This window comes from Myotis brandtii, unplaced genomic scaffold (assembly GCF_000412655.1).
Source record: "Myotis brandtii unplaced genomic scaffold, ASM41265v1 scaffold325, whole genome shotgun sequence".
In the NCBI taxonomy this organism is placed as follows: Eukaryota; Metazoa; Chordata; class Mammalia; order Chiroptera; family Vespertilionidae; genus Myotis; species Myotis brandtii.
The window spans coordinates 2,609,863-2,627,387 of record NW_005362486.1 but is presented as its reverse complement, the minus strand read 5'-3'; the positions used below and the strand labels follow the sequence as shown (position 1 = coordinate 2,627,387).

Below are 17,525 nucleotides of genomic sequence, written 5' to 3'. Positions count from 1 at the left end.
ATATATATATATATATTTGGTTTTTTATTCAGTTGAGCTCAAGGTTGCAGGAGAAAAGAATCAATAGATGGAAATATCAAAAGTGTGCAAGGGGCTAACTTTTAGCAGTTTTGTCACTTTGTGTGACTGGACTTTTTAACAGGTTTATGATAAATATCAATCAGGATGGAACACTGAATTCCAAACTCCACTAGGACTTCAGTTTGGAGTAAATCAAGAAGAAGACAAAAAAGAGGTATGTAATGATAAATGCTTTTGGACACCAGTGTTTCTACTGTAACAATATATGTGAAATTAGAAATAATTTGTTGTGTCCTAATAATTAAGAGCTAATACTAAAAATTTCATAAAGGCTAAGAAATTACTTGAGTTATTATAATATGTTAAACTTCTAAGCTCCTAGGATTTAGGGTACCTTGATGTGAAATCAGAGATATTATCCTACTGAATTTCTTCAATTAGTGATATTTGCCACAATAACTTGTTTAAAGGAAGAGTTTTCATTTATGGCTTCTTTTTTTCCTCCCTTTTCAATCCAAAGTTAGTGTAAACCAACAGTTTTTAACACTGTCCATGCACCAGTATCAGATGTGGAGCTTTTTTCAGATATATATATTTTTTTGGTATCTGAAAAGGTAGGTTTGGGCATCTGTATTTTTTAAAAAGTGTCACTGATGATTGTGCTATATCTTCAATATTGAGAACTGCTATTAGACTTTTAATGTTTTTACTAAAAGGTTACAAACATGTCTGTGTGTATACTATTGCTATTTGAGTAGCTATGTCCTTAAAAGAGAATATATAAACCCAGAGATATGAATGTATCACACATCGTAGTAGCACTTGCTTTTGTTATACCTGTTCCGTTTAAAAGTATGATGCTGTTATATTCCTCAGTCCTTCTCTGCTCCCCACCACGTTAGGCTAGGCTTAGAGTGTGGTTTTAATTTTGAAAAGTTAGTGACTACTGTTATGAAATACATCTCACATTCTTTCTGTGGCCCTGCTTCTATGGTACTTACTACTTGGTTATAATAAATATCTACACTAATAAAAGAGAAACATGGTAATCATCGTACGACCGCTACCCTTCCCATTGGCTAATCAGGGAGATGGTTACAAACATGTCTGTGTGTATACTATTGCTATTTGAGTAGCTATGTCCTTAAAAGAGAATATATAAACCCAGAGGTATGAATGTATCACACATCGTAGTAGCACTTGCTTTTGTTATACCTGTTCCGTTTAAAAGTATGATGCTGTTATATTCCTCAGTCCTTCTCTGCTCCCCACCACGTTAGGCTAGGCTTAGAGTGTGGTTTTAATTTTGAAAAGTTAGTGACTACTGTTATGAAATACATCTCACATTCTTTCTGTGGCCCTGCTTCTATGGTACTTACTACTTGGTTATAATAAATATAGTATATATTTTATTATACCAAGTATAGTCATTTCCTCAAGTGCCATTGACAAGGGACTGTACTAAGGGCAAACTAAATTAGTGCTTCTTTCTCCGATTTGTCTGTAACATATAATGGCCATGTGCTTGAAGATATAAAGGTCTTGCTGTATGTGATATCCTGAGCCACCGTAAATAGAAGGAAATTAAGGACTTAGTTCCATGTGGCTTCCATATCATATCGTTTTCTTGTCTAAGGCACAAAGATAATTTCCGTCCTTGGAAAGTCCTCTGAGAGCAGAATCTTAACAATTTTAACTTCTTTCCTTTAGCGTCAAAAGCGGTACCTGAGATATAGGCGACTTTTCATGGATATTGAAAGAGAAAAAGTAAAAGAACAACAAAGGCAAAAAGAATGCAGGAAGAGAACTGAAAAGTGAGTTTTTTGATCCTCATTGTGATCCTTAAATTACTAGTTAAGGTGATTTTAGAAGCTAATTTAGAAATAATCAGGTAGTGGTTTTGCCTTCTGAGCCATAGTGAGAACAACTATTTTTGATCTGGATGGAAGTATTAATAGATGATTAAGGGCTATGTTTTTAAACAGTGATACTTAAGCAGAAAGTACAAAGAGTTCCCACTTACCCCCTGCCTCGTCTACTGTTAACATCCTGTACCTCAGTGGTACATTTGTTACAACTGATAAACCTACGTGGACGCATTATAATCCATATTTTACATTCGGGTTCACTCTTGGTGTAATAGATTCTTACAGTTTTGACAAATGTATAATGACATGTATCCATCATTACAGTATCACACAGAATAGTTTCACTGCTCTAAAAATCCCGTCCTACAACTATTTATTCATCTCTCCCTCCCCCAATCCCTGGCAACCACTGACCTTTTCACTGTCTCCATTGTTTACTGCCACAGAGTTGTAATCGTGCAGGATGTAGCCAAAAAGCCTGTTCAGTTGACTCCTTTCACTTAGTAATATGCTTTAAGGTTCTTCCAATACCTTTTCATGGCTTGGTAGCCCATTTCTTTTTAGTGCTGAGTAATATTATAGTGTCTGAATGTACTACAGTTCATTTATCCATTCACCTACTGAAGGACATCTTGGTTTCTTCCAAGCTTTGGCAATTATGGATAAAGTTTCTGTAAATATTCATATACAGGTTTTATGTGGGCATAAATTTTTAACTCCTTTGGGTAAATACCAAGGAGTGCGTTTGCTGGATTGTATGGTAAGAGTTTGTTTACTTTGGATAGAAATTGCCAAGCTTTCTTTCAAAGTAGCCAAACCATTTTGCATTCCACCAGCAGTGAATGAGAATTCTTGTTGTTTCACATCCTTGCCAGCATTTGGTGTTTTCAGTGTTTTGGCTTTGGGCCATTCTAAGTATCTAATAGTATCTCATTGTTTTAATTTGCAATTCCGTAATGACATATGACGTGGAACATCTTTTCATATACAGTTGACCCTGGAACTATGTTGGGGTTATGGGCACCAACTCCCCCACACAGTTGGATATCTGCATATTGCTTTGACTCCCCAAAAACTTAACTACACTCATCTCATATCTATGGGAGAGTGGTTCTAGGACCCCCCCTATGGATTCCAAAATCTGTGAATGCTCAAGTCCCTTATTTATGGTATGGCATTGGCATTGGCATTCACGGATTCCTAACTATAGATTGGAAATACTGTTTCCATCTGCAGTGGTTGAGTCCACACATGCAAACCTGGGGGATCCAAAGGGCCAACTGTAGATTTATTGGAAAATATTCAAGTATAAATGAACCCATGCATTTCCAACCCATGTTGTTTAAGGATCAACTGTACTTATTTGTCATCTGTATATCTTCTCTGGTGAGGTCCCTATTCAGGTCTTTAGTCCATCTTTTCATTGAGCTTTTTTAAAATTGAATTTATTGGGGTTACATTGGTTAATTAAATAGGTTTCAAGTGTACAAATCTATAATACATCATCTGTATATTATATTGTGTTCTCACCACCCATAGTCTAGTCTCCTTCATCCCCATTTATCCCTCTCTTTACAGTCTACCTCCTCCCACCCCCTTTCCCTCTGGTAATCCCTATACTGTTTATAAGGTGTTTTTGTTTGTTTGTTTGCTGGTCCTTCACCTTTTCCACCCAACTACCCCCTTGAGAGCTGTCAGTCTGTTCTCTGTTTCTATGAGTCTGTTTCTTTAAAAAAAACACGCACACATGTTTTTATTGATTTTATAAGGGAAAGGGAGAGAGATAGAAGCATCAATGAAACACATCAACATCAGCTGGCTGCCTTCTGCATGCCCCCTACTGGGATGGAGCCCACAACCTGGGCATATGCTCTGATGGGGAATCGAACCGGTCACCTCTTGGTGCATGGGATGCTGCTAAACCAACTGAACCACATCAGCTGGGCTAGTCTGTTTCTACTTTTGTTTGTTGATTTATTTTGTTCATTAGATTTCCACATTTAAGTGAAATTATATGGTTATTTGTCTTTCTCTGACTGGCTTATTTCACTTAGCATTATAACCTCTAGGTCCATCCATGCTGTTGTGAAAGGTAAGATTTCTTTAACAGCATTCTAAAGTAAACATATATCAGCTTTCTAAACAGGAACCGATGAACACTGCTTTACTTATCCAGTTGCAATAAGAATCAAATGATTTGCTTTCATTAATTTATTTAGCAGCTATTTATTGAGCATCTATTAATTAGTAGACATGAAGCTAGACTTAGGGGGTACAAAAAATGAAAGACATGATCCCACTCTTCAGGGATCTCACTGACTAATTGGGAGGCAGATAAATGAACAGGTAATGACAATACTATATATTACGTATTACAAGATAGTGTAGCATGTGGTTAAGAACATGGAGAGAGATGTGTTCAAGTCCCTGCTCTGCTGCCTACCAGCTGTGTGACTTTGGGAACGCTACCTCTGTGAGCCTTAGTTTCTTCTCTATAAAACAGGGATAATGATGGTATATGCCTCATAATGTTGCCATAAGCATTAAATAAGGTAACATGTAAATGTGCTTAATACAGAACCTGGCACATACTATGTGCTCAATAAATGTTAGTTGCCAAATATTTAAGGGAAAAAGTTATACATAAATTATCCCAGAGAATAGAAAACAGGGAATGCTTCCCAAATAATTACAGAGGTCATTATAACCTTAATACCAACCTAACAAGGACATTTATAAAAAAGAAATTACAGACTAATTTCTCTTATAAAAACCTCAAGTAAAATAAACTATTGTTTGTAATATCATTAGAAGAAAAAAATTACAAGACTATGGAGAGCCCAGAGACTGTATTTTGAACCCCAAATTGGGGGTATGGTATAGCAGGACAGGGAAGACTTCCTGAGCTGAGTTTTGGAGAATTAGAAGCCGTAGTGTGAGAGAAAATGGTAATTGGATTGGGGAAAAGCATACATGGGAATTCTAGGCAAAAGGCATAGCTTTGTAAAAGCATTGACTCTTGAGAGAATGTGACACTTCTGACATTGATGGGATTGGGGCTAATATAATGGCAAGAGGTGAGCCTTAAGGAATAAGGACAGACAAGATCGTAAAGAGCTTTGTATGTCATGACAAGGAATTTGGATTTTATCTTGAAAACAGGAGCCATATAGAGACATAGTGGGGAACAGATAAGATGACTGAAACTAGGAGATCATTGAAGTAATACACTTAGAAAGATGAGAGGTGAAATTAAATTTTAAACAAAGTCCTGTTACAGTAAAGTTCTTGCTATGTGTCAAGCACTTTACATAATTGTCTCTAATTGGTACACAATCCTGCAGGGTAGTGGTAACTACTGTTCCCTGAGTGTTTACAGTGTGCCAGGCACAGTGTTGGGTGTTTTAGAGGCATTAGTTCATTTCCTCACTTCAGTAACCTTGTGAGGTAAATTTTACTCTTTGCCTTTTACAGATGAAAAATGAACCCTAGAGAAGTTAAGAAACTTGCCTAAGATCTTACCTAGCAATGGTAGAACTGGGATTCTACCCCAGATTTATTGGACTCCAACACCTAACCTCTTTGGATCTGTAACACAGCCTTTTAGATAAGCCAGGGCCAGGAGGCAGTGAGGAGAAGGCAGTTTTAAGAGCGTACGAGAGAGAATTGATAAGATTTTGTCAGAGAATTCAAGCGTAAATTTTAGGTTTATGGTTTAGGCTACCAGGTAAATGGGGTGCTATAAAACAGATTTGCCAGGAAGGAGGTAGGTAGAGGTGGGGAGTATACATTTAGTTTGGAGCATATTGGGTTGGACGTGTTTAAAGGAAATCCAAGTAGAGAGTCTAGTAGGAAATAATTCAGTTATTTTTAGTAATGATTTTAGAAACCACTAAGAAAGAATGCTGTCAGAATCAGGAAACAGTAGACAGGAAGGTTGAAAGAAAAACAGGATCAGCAGGCAAAGATTTAGACCATGCCAGATTAGACCTTAATCCTGTTCTGTCAAAGAGGAAGATTTCTTCCACTTCCTTGAGAAGTTATTTTTCTAACAGGGCACCTCTTTAACTCCTGAAATAAATCTGTTTCTTAATCTTAGAAGCAGAATTCCTTTTAACTTTGTAAAAGATTAGTAGTATGGCCTTATCATATATGACTCAGTAACAAGAGTTTTTGAGTTGTTGAAATTATAAGAATACTAGAGGCCTGGTGTACGAAATTTGTGCACTTGGGGGCGGGGTCCCTCAGCCTGACCTGTGCCCTCTCGCAGTCTGGGAGCCCTCGGGTGATGTCCGACTGCCACGGAGGCGGGAGAGGCTCCTGCCACTGCCGCTGCGCTTGCCAGCTGTGAGCCCAGCTTCTGGCTGTGGGAGCGCACTGACCACCAGGGAGCAGCTCCTGCCTTGAGTGGGATCAGGCTGAAACTGGCTCTCTGACATCCTCCAAGAGGGGGCAGGCCAGGCCAAGGGACCCCACTGGTGCACAATCGGGGCCAGGGAGGGATGCAGGAGTTTGACCAACCGGGGAGGGACCTTGGGAGGGCTCCAGGGTATGTCTGGCCCATCTCCCTCAGTCCAGTTTGGCTGGACCGCAGCAGTAAGCTAACCTACCAGTTGGAGCATCTGCCCTCTATTGGTCAGTGCACGTCATAGCGACTGGTCAACTGGTCGACTGTCTGCCCCCTGGTGGTCAGTGCACATCATAGCAAGGGGTTGGGGGGCCTTAGCATATCATTAGCACATTACGCTTTGATTGGTTGAATGGACGACCGGACACTTAGCATATTAGGCTTTTATTATATAGGATACTTTTAATGTAGTTTACCTGTGATATTTTATTTTTAGGAGTCTCTTTAAAATGTAAATATTGATGTCTATTTGTTTCATTGTGCAAACACAGGGATAGCAATATTATATTAGTCCTTTAGAACAATTTTTAAAATCATAGTTGACATTCAGTATTATATTCATTTCAGGTATACTACATAGCGGTTAGACATTTATATAACTTACAAAGTGATTTTCCCTGGTAGGTCCTTTACCCACCTGGCACCATACATAGCTATTACAATATTGTTGACTATATTTCCTATTCTGTACTTTACATTCTCTTGACTATCTTGAAACTGCCAATCTGCACTTCTTAATCCCTTCGCCTTCCCCCTTCCTGCCTCCAGCCCCCCACCCATCTGGCAACCACCAGTTTGTTCTCTGTGTATATGAGTTTGTTTCTGTTTTGTTTGTTTCTGTTATTTAGACTCCACATGTAAGTGAAATCATATGGTATTTGTTTTTCTCTGACTTATTTCACGTATAATACCCTCTAGGTCTATTCATGTTGTTGCAAATGGTAAGATTTCATTCTTCTTTATGGCCAAGTAATATTCCATTGTATATATGTACCACGTCTTTATTCAGTTGTCTGTAGATGAACACTTAGGTTGCTTCCATATTTTGGCTATTGTGTATAAAATGTTCTTCATTGCCTTTTGTTACAGCCTTTGTTTTAAAGTCTGTTTTGTCTGATATAAGTATTGCTATCCCAGCTTTTGTTGTTGTTTCCATTTGCATGAAATATCTTTTTCCATACCTTTATTTTTAGTTTGTGTTTGTCTTTCAATCTGAAGTGGGTTTCTTGTAGACAGCATATATATGGGTCTTGTTTTGTTATCTATTCAGCTACCCCATGTTTTTGATTGGAGTATTTAATCCATTCACATGTAAAATGATTATTAATAGGTATGTATTTATTGCCATTTTCTTTCTTTTTAAAAAAATATATTTTTATTGATTTCAGAGAGGAAGGAAGAGGAAAAGAGAGATAGAAACATCAATGATGAGAGAGAATCATTGATCGACTACCTCCTGCATGCTCGCTACTGGGGATCGAGCCCGCAACCCTGAGCCAAACTGGCTAATGAAACTGCCAATCTGCACTTCTTAATCCCTTCGCCTTCCCCCTTCCTGCCTCCAGCCCCCCACCCATCTGGCAACCACCAGTTTGTTCTCTGTGTATATGAGTTTGTTTCTGTTTTGTTTGTTTCTGTTATTTAGACTCCACATGTAAGTGAAATCATATGGTATTTGTTTTTCTCTGACTTATTTCACTTATAATACCCTCTAGGTCTATTCATGTTGTTGCAAATGGTAAGATTTCATTCTTCTTTATGGCCAAGTAATATTCCATTGTATATATGTACCACGTCTTTATTCAGTTGTCTGTAGATGAACACTTAGGTTGCTTCCATATTTTGGCTATTGTGTATAAAATGTTCTTCATTGCCTTTTGTTACAGCCTTTGTTTTAAAGTCTGTTTTGTCTGATATAAGTATTGCTATCCCAGCTTTTGTTGTTGTTTCCATTTGCATGAAATATCTTTTTCCATACCTTTATTTTTAGTTTGTGTTTGTCTTTCAATCTGAAGTGGGTTTCTTGTAGACAGCATATATATGGGTCTTGTTTTGTTATCTATTCAGCTACCCCATGTTTTTGATTGGAGTATTTAATCCATTCACATGTAAAATGATTATTAATAGGTATGTATTTATTGCCATTTTCTTTCTTTTTAAAAAAATATATTTTTATTGATTTCAGAGAGGAAGGAAGAGGAAAAGAGAGAGAGAAACATCAATGATGAGAGAGAATCATTGATCGGCTACCTCCTGCATGCTCGCTACTGGGGATCGAGCCCACAACCCTGAGCCAAACTGGCTAGGGCTATTGCCATTTTCTTTATAATTATGTTCCTCTTTTTTTTTTTTCTTAAAGCAGTCCATTTAACATTTCTGGTAGTACTGTTTTGGTGGCAATGAGCTTCTTTAGCTTTTTCTTTTCTGGGAAGCTCTTGATGTCTCCTTTGATTCTAAATAAGAGCCTTGCTAGGTAGAATAATCTTGGTTGTAGGTCCTTGCTTTCCTCTGTTTGAATATTTTGTGCTGGTCCCTATGGCCTGCAAAGTTCCTGTTGAGAAATGAGCTGACAGCCTTATGGGACCTACCTTATTTATAATTTATTGCTTTTACTAGAAGTCTGACAATGGTTTCAGAATCCCTTTAGCATCCCAGCAAACTGCTATAATTATATTCACGTCAGTGCTCTGGAAAAAAAGCATATATTGACATGTTGATTTCTGACCTAGTTTAGTGTATAAGTAAAAGATATATTTATGCAAGAGGCCTTAAAAGACATCAGAAAAGATTAAAAACTTGTTTATAAAATAGTTATTTATAACAACTTTTTTATGTATCTTTGTCATTTTTTTTTAATCCTCACCCGAGGATATTTTTCCATTGATTTTCAAATGAAGTGGAAGGTAGGGCGGAGAGGTGTGGGGAGAGGGGAGAGAGAAAGAGAAACATTGTCATGAGAGAGATATATCGATTGTTGCCTCCTACACACACCCTGACCGGGTCTGGGGATTGAACTGCAACCCAGGTACCTGCTCGTGACCTGGAATCAAACCCGAGACCCTTTGGTCTGTGGGCCAACGCTCTGACCACTGAGCAGGGCATCTTTGTCATTTTTTATTTTATGATCCTTTTGAAACTACTGCATGGCAATAGTTCTTAAACCTGAGAATCTGACCAAAGCTGTGGATTCTTTTCCCAGAAAAATACCATTGAAATACTACGGTGGAAATGTCAAATTGGCAGGTAGTTAAATAGGTTTGAATCTCAGGGGAATAGTCTCTGATGGCGCTGTAGCTTTATGAGTTACAGGTGGTAGTGGATGGTAACTGACAACAGCCGATGCAACAATAGCCATCCAGTGTGAATGAATCAAAATTATACCTATTTTTTTGTCAGATTGGCAAAAAACATGTTTCTTGGTGTGCCTCAGAATTTTAGTAATTAGTTTATGTGTGCCATAAGATGAAAAAGGTTGAAAATTGCTGTGCTAGATAGATTAAATGACCTATACGCCATTGACCTTAGAGAGAGCTGTTTCAGTGGAACAATTCATAGGTCTTAAAGCCATACTGGAGTGGGTGAGGACATCAGGAAATAAAGACAGGGAGAAGGGGAGAGGCTGATTCCATCATTTATAGTAACTGCCTGTTATTAAGACCTAAGGTGCCAGTATTTGAAAAACAATGCTGATCTGCTTCCTTAACTCTTAGTTTAGTGGTATAAGGAATAATTGGCATAGGGAATTATAAGTGACTTAGCTTTCCTGTTGTCATTCACTTGATTCTACTTAAATTTCACCAATGAAAGCCTCAATTTCATTAATTATCTACAGAAAAATATTTTTTTATTTGCCTTTTTCACAAGATAAGTAGTTATTGAACTAAGCAAATATGAATGTCCTCAAAATACTTTGCTTTACTGGCTCTCTTTGGAATAAAATCTCTATGTAAGTAGATCCCGAGCCAAGAGCCCCTGTGACCTTTTAACTTTAGTACTCTTTTAGAGAGCAAGGCAACGTATATTTTCAAGTCAGTTGTGAATGAGCATGTGCCTGTTTTGACCTTTCTCCTACATCACCTTTCTCACATTCCTGTGTCACTGCCTTATATGTCTTTACTTCTTAATCTAACAAAAGGAACACCTTAATTCCCCTGGAGCAATTAGCCTGCTATTAATGGATAGCTCAAAATTTTCAGCAGTCAATGATTTATTAAGAGTGTGAATTGATTTCATACTGCTGTTCAGAAAATAGTAACTCATTTGTTTCAAAGTAATTTTTAGAAACTAAAATTATCAGCATATGTTTATAAGTTCTAGTCCTGAGTTAGTCCTATTTCTTTTTTTTTTTAATATATTTTATTGATTTTTTACAGAGAGGAAGGGAGAGAGAGAGAGAAACATCGATGAGAGAGAAACATCGATCAGCTGCCTCCTGCACATCTCCTACTGGGGATGTGCCCGCAACCCAGGTACATGCCCTTGACCGGAATCAAACCTGGGACCTTTCAGTCCGCAGGCCGACGCTCTATCCACCGAGCCAAACCGGTTTCGGCCTATTTCTTAACAAAAGCTCTTTACTTAGGTTTCTTATGAATCAATGAGCTACTCACTTCCTCTCTACTTGTAGGTGATTTTAAAAATAAGTGTAAATGATATTCAAGAAACTGCACATATTTAAAGTATAAACTTAGATATTTTGACATATATATACATGAAACCACTACCATAATCAAGATAGTGAAAATATCCATCATCCTCAAAAGTTTCCTCATGCCCATGATAGCCCCTCTTTCCGGCCCCTCTCTGACCTCTCCTCCCCTGGACCACTGGTTTGCTTTAGGTCACTATAGATTAGTTTGCATTTTCTAGAATCATACTGTGTGTGTGTGTGTGTGTGTGTGTGTGTGTGTGTGTGTGTGTGTGTAAAAGGCATATATGCAAAGTGTCCCCTCAGGAGTTCGACTGGCAAACTGGGAGTTCGATGGCTCGCTATGACATGTGCAGACCACCAGGGGGTGGCACGGAATGAAGGAAGGCCCTGGCCAGCAGCCAGGGCAGGAAGGCCCCGATTGGCCCTGATCACTGGCCAGGCCTAGGGACCTAACCCATGCACGCATTTCGTGCACCCGGCCTTCAGTACATACACACACACACACACACACACACACACACACACACACACACGTTCTTGTGGCCAGCTCCAATTATTCCACATTATTATTTTGAGATTCATCCTTATTGTGTGTATAAAGAGTTCATTCCCTTTTGCTATTGAATAGTATTCCATTGTATGGATACCACAATTTGTTTATTCATTCATGGGTTGATGGACATTTGAGTTGTTTCCAGTTTTTTGCTATTACAAATAAACAATCATGTACAAGTCTTTCAAAATATGTTACCTTTTCTCTTAGGCAAATAACCTGGGAGTGGAAAGTCTGATCATATGATAGGTATAAATTTCATTTTTTTTTTAAAGAAACTGTCAAACTGTTTTTCAAAGTGGTTATACCATTTTATATTACCACCAGCAGTGTAAGAGAATTCAAGTTTCCTTACATCTTCACCAAGACTTCATATGGTCAGTCCTTTTTATTTTAGCTATTTGAATATAGGTGTGTAGTGGTATCTTATTATGGCTTAGTTTGCATTTCCCGAATGACTAAAGTTCTTGAGCATCTTTTCAATTGTATATTGTTTTTTTGTTGAAATTTCTGTTCAAATCCAAATTTTTAAGTTAGTTGTCTTCTTATTGTTGAGTTTTAAGAGCTTTTAAATTAATTTGGATGTAAGTCCATTATCCAATATACGCTTTGCAAAAATTTTCTCCCAGTCTGTGATGTGTCTTTTCATTAAGAAAAAAAATGTTTTTATTGATTTCAGAGAGAGAAAGAGAAAGGGAGAGAGAGAGAAACATTGATCAGCTGCCTCCTGCATGCCCCCTCCTGGAGATTGAGCCCACAACCCGGGTACGTGCCCTGACTGGGAATCGAACTGGTGACCACCTGGTTTATGGGACGACGCTCAACCAGTTGAGCCACACTGGCCAGGCTTCAGTGTATTTTTCATCTCAAAAGTTGTAGTTTTATTGAGATGTTTGATTTCATTTTTTCATATCTTAACTTTTGAATATATAGAATATAGTTGTAATAACTGTTTTAATGTTCTTATGTGCTAATTCTAATAACTGTTAGTTTTGCATTGGTTTTGATTGCTTGATTATTCTCTTCATTATGAGTTGTGATTGCCTTCTTTTTTGCATGCCGGGTAATCTTTGATTAGATGTCCATCATTATGAATTTTATTTTGTTGGTTGCTGGATATCTTTATATTCTTATGCATTTTCCTGAGCTTTGTTTTCAGATGCAGTTAAGTTACTTTGGGGCTTTGTTTTTACAGTTTGTTAGGTGTGTTTGGAGCAGTGCTCGGTCTAGGACTAATTATTATTCCCCTCAACTGACATAGATCTTCCTGAAAACCATCCAGTGCCTGTGCATGATGAGGTTTTTAAGTGTGACTGGCGGAACAGGCACTGTTCCCTGCTCTGTGTGAGCACGAGGCACTGTTCCCTGATATCCTTTAGATGGCTGTCCCTCACCTCAGGTCCTTCCTCGCATGCATGCACAGTAGTCTGCTGGGTGTTAGAAGGAGCCCCTCTGTAGATCTCTGAGTCCTCTCTCTGAGCAGCTCTCTCTTCTCTGCTATTCTGTCCTGTGAACTCTGGTTGCCTTTGTGTCCCTGGACTTTCACCTTCATCTCCTCAGCTCAGGGAATCCACTACATTCTACCTCAACTGCTTTGGCCTGTAGTGCTGCCTGGAAACTTTGCAGTCAGTAAGCTTGGGCAGTTACAGGGCTCACCTCATCTGTCAAGGATCATTGTCTTTCGTTGCCTGATGTCCAGAATTTTTTAAAACAATCGTTTTTTGTATTTTGTCTAGTTGTTTGGTTTGTTTGTTTATTTATGTACTAGAGGTCTGATGCACGAAATTGGTGCAAGGGGCTGGGCCCTCGCCACCACGGAGGCCACCTCCTCTGCCTTGGCCCCCGGCTGCCACAGCAGCGCCTCAGCCCCCACCCGCCACCACCTTGGCCCTCGCAGCCCCAGCTTCATCTGGAAGGTCTTCCGGAAGGACATCCAGTCTAATTAGCCTGTTACGCTTTTATTATTATAGATTTGGTTGTGTAGGGTGGCAGGGCAGGCCTGGTTTCTGGACCCTGTTACTCCATTTTTGCCAAAAACAGAAGTCCTGTCTACTTGTAGTTTTAATCTGAGAAAGCTCTTGTACTTGGATTCTTATAGACAAACTAGAGGCCTGGTGCATGAATTCATGCACGGGTGGGGTCCGGCTGGCCCACCCCAATCGGGGCCCATTGGACCAGGCCAGCCGAGAGGAGGGGCCATGGGTGGCTGGCCTGCCAGCCCTGCCCCCTGGTCCAACTCCCAGTTGAACTCCTGGTTGAGGGGACAATTTGCATATTAGCCCTTTATTATATAGGATTCTTGATAGTAACCTCTCATTTCCATCTGAGAGGCTCTCTCTATATACATGAGCTGTAGGGTAAGCTCAGATGAGCCAGCAGGAGTTTTGGAAGCTGTTTTAGGGTGTTAAACTCATTTTCTGACTCCCTTAATTCTGGGAATTTCCTGAGTTATTTGGACCTAGAAGCTAATTCTAAATAATGATTTTATAAAATTCCTAACCATGTTATGATTTTATTCTCAGAATTAAGAGAAAGAAAGAGCAGCAACGTTATGCTGAAGAGCAGAGGATATTAAAAATGAACTTTCATGAAGAGCCATATTCAGGGGAGAAGATGAGTGAGATGTTAGCGCAGCTACAGCTCGAGGAAATGAAAGAAGCCAGAGAAAAACAGCAACGAAGAGAAAGGGAATGCCAAAGGTACTTTCAAAATCCTTGCATGGAATTCTGGATCTAGAAGAGACTTTGGGAAGTCAGTGTTCTTCTTTTCCTTACAAGAGTTGCCTATGTCTTTTCATACAACTTCACCAAGTGCCTCTTGGGAATAGCACTATGTATTCCTATTTCTCAATACAAAGAGGAAGAGTGGAGCACAGAGGTGCAGAATAGTTTTAACAGTTAAAGCTGGTAGTAAAATGGGGACTCGTGCTCATTCTCTTTCTAGTGGTTCACTGATCATACTGTGTTTCTATAGGTATCTAGAAGCTTTAAGGGTCCAGATCCAAGAGAAAATGCGGCTGTATAATATTACTTTACCTCCACTATGCGGCTGTGGTCCTGACTTTTGGGATGCTCATCCTAATACCTGTGCCAACAATTGTATTTTCTATAAAAACCACAGAGGTAAGTTTCTTAAAGGAACGGTTAGGGCCAGGTGGCAATTTTTTAAAAAGTAGTGATGGTAGTAATTTAGCATTTATTGAGTGCTTACTATATATCAGAGGCTGTTACAACCCCTTTATAAAACCACTCCGAGGCAATAAAAATAGATGATAGTGAGTTCTATTTCTCTTTGAGATCTATTATCATCCTTTCTCCATTTATGCTGGGGAAATGGTTCCAGCTTACTCTACTGTAGGTTCCAGGTTCTTCTGTAAATGAAGAATGTTAGTTTGCCTTTATGGCCATTAAGTTAGGCCTCTGTCTAGTTGAATTCCCTGTTATCCAAAGACTTTAATGTTATCTAACGCAGATTTATGACCATGTGTATCCACGTTAGACTGCCAGTTCTGCCAGGGAATCCTGAGGAAAATGAGGACCAGTGTAAACTCTGTCTTTATCAGGAATCCCAGCTGGAGAAAATGGAGCCCTTTCTATTGTCACTAATGTTTCTGTTTCCTGTCCATCCTTAAATATATTGGTTTACATACTGTGATGATTATGTAGGCTTGATGCACGCACTGAAACTACTGCAAGTATATACATTCCTAGTGCATCTGTATGATAGAAGTTTCTTATCAGTTCTGTGAGTTATATTTACAAAACACAGATCGATGCCTGGCTGGGGTGGCTCCAGTGGTTGAGCATCAACCTAGGAACCAGGAGGTCAGTGTTTGATTCCTGATCCTGGCACATGCCTGGGATGCGGGCTTGATCCCCAGTGTGGGGCGTGCAGGAGGCAGCCTATCTGTGAGTCTCTCTCATCATTGATGTTTCTATTTCTCTTTCCCTCGCCCTTCCTCTCTGAAATCAATAAAAATGAAAACCCCACAGATCTGATGATGCCATTCCCTAGGAACCAGGAGGTCAGTGTTTGATTCCTGATCCTGGCACATGCCTGGGATGCGGGCTTGATCCCCAGTGTGGGGCGTGCAGGAGGCAGCCTATCTGTGAGTCTCTCTCATCATTGATGTTTCTATTTCTCTTTCCCTCTCCCTTCCTCTCTGAAATCAATAAAAATGAAAACCCTACAGATCTGATGATGCCATTGCCCTATTCTCAAATCTCTAGGTTTTTACATTTGGTATATTTTCTCTCTGGCCCCAGGCAAAACTCTCTAGCTTTATCAAACTTGCTATTGTTACACACCAATACATGTCACATGTTTTGTTATACCTTTGGAACCTCACACGTTGATTCCCTGCCTAGAATGCCTTCTTTCCTTTACTCTTATTAAACCTTCAGACCATCTAAAATGTCCACTTCTGGTAATCTTTTCCATCCTCTCTTAGATAGTTTTAATTCATTCCAAACTTCATTATGTGGTGACATTTCGTGTATGTCTCTGGATTGGAATTATTGCACTGCAATTATTTTTGTCCATCCTCTCCATTCTCTTTTCTATCCCCATGGTGAGTTTGGCATGTAGTAAGTACTCAATAAATATTTACTCAATAGGTAAAGTTAATACCTATGAGACTGGGTGGAGAAGCAGTAGTAATAGGAAAGAGGTTGGGAGAGTTGTTTACAATGTGACTTCATTCATCATGGTTCAAACCTTTATTTGCAGCATATACCCGGGCACTATATTCAGTCATCAATTCCTGTGATAGAGGGACCTTGATTCTTCGAGCTGCCATTCATAATTTTGTTTCTGCCTACAGACGGACTTTGAAAAATGTATATTCAGAATCTGAAATCAACTGTTAGTATTTCAGCCTTCACTTAAAATCAATTCTCTGAGAGATTGTTTAGGAAAAACTGTTAAAGTGTATAATCTGGAAAGGAAGACTGTCCCACGTAACAACAGTCTCTGCAATTACATTGGAACCATTGTTTCAGTCTCCATCTTGGGACCACGATGGAAAGTTGACTTCCACACTTGCCTCTTTGCTGTGAACCATGTGGAGTTTATTGTTTTAAAAATGATCAGTCAGACCAGTAAGGTTTATCTTACTTTGCTCTGTTCTGATCTGAAGAGATCATGAGAAATCTTTGAGATTACCGTGTTTGTTGTCTTTCTAAAACTGTATCTTTGAGTCTTAACAAAATTGGAAATGTCTGGAAGAAGCAGAAAAGAAAGATGATGAAATGAGTTTCCAACCATCAGTGGCCATCTAGATTCCTGCTAGCTTTTCTAGTTGTGTATAACAATTAGAGATGAGGAGGATTTGAATTTGATGCACTTTTTTTCTAAAAATTTCTTTGGGGGTGTTTTGGTGTGTGTGTGTGTGTGTGTGTGTGTGTGTGTGTGTGTGTGTGTGTTTTATTACCTCTTTCCCCGTTCAGTGAATTGGGCATAAACCTTTTTAATTTTATAATTTTCATTGCCAAAAAAGGGAAAATAAACCCTCTGTCTTTTGAGCATCTTCTTTGTGAAATAATTGTGTGACATTTCAAAAGTGCGTCTGAAGTCAAAGTGAGTAAAATCCTGCCTCAGTTCCCAATCTTTTAAAAAATTGCTGAATGGCATACCTACAGAACAGATGAAATAAAAATTCCTATAGCTAGTATTAATTTGTTATTTCTTTTTTAAAAAATATATATTTTATTGATTTCAGAGAGGAAAGGACAGGGAGAGAGAGAAACATCAATGATGAGAGAGAATCATTGATCGGCTGCCGTCTGCACACCCCACACTGGGGATTGAGCTCGCAACGCAGACATGTGCCCTTGACTAGAATCAAACCTGGGACCCTTCAGTCCGCAGGTCAGCGCTCTATCCATTGAGCCAAACCAGCTAGGGCGATTTGTTATTTCTTTATAATGCTTTTTGACATAAAATATGAAAAGGTTTAATATTGTCAATTAAGAGCATACTGGCAGTTTCTTTTTCATACTTTCTCTAATGATCATTGTTGAAGAG

General features: G+C 38.9%; 1 protein-coding gene across 2 annotated transcripts in view; it reads left to right on the top strand.

Annotated features, from left to right (window-relative positions):
* The window catches only part of CCDC15 (coiled-coil domain containing 15), a 47,030-nt gene extending 29,888 nt beyond the window's left edge, over window positions 1-17,142 (top strand). For both annotated transcript variants that reach the window (XM_014543425.1, XM_014543426.1), the window contains 5 exons: window positions 143-235; window positions 1,732-1,835; window positions 14,024-14,200; window positions 14,475-14,623; window positions 16,230-17,142. In XM_014543425.1, the coding sequence (XP_014398911.1) occupies window positions 143-235; window positions 1,732-1,835; window positions 14,024-14,200; window positions 14,475-14,623; window positions 16,230-16,369 (663 nt within the window). In that variant the 3' untranslated portion in view covers window positions 16,370-17,142. The remainder of the gene's footprint in view (window positions 1-142; window positions 236-1,731; window positions 1,836-14,023; window positions 14,201-14,474; window positions 14,624-16,229) is intronic.
* The last annotated feature ends 383 nt before the right edge of the window (window positions 17,143-17,525 follow it).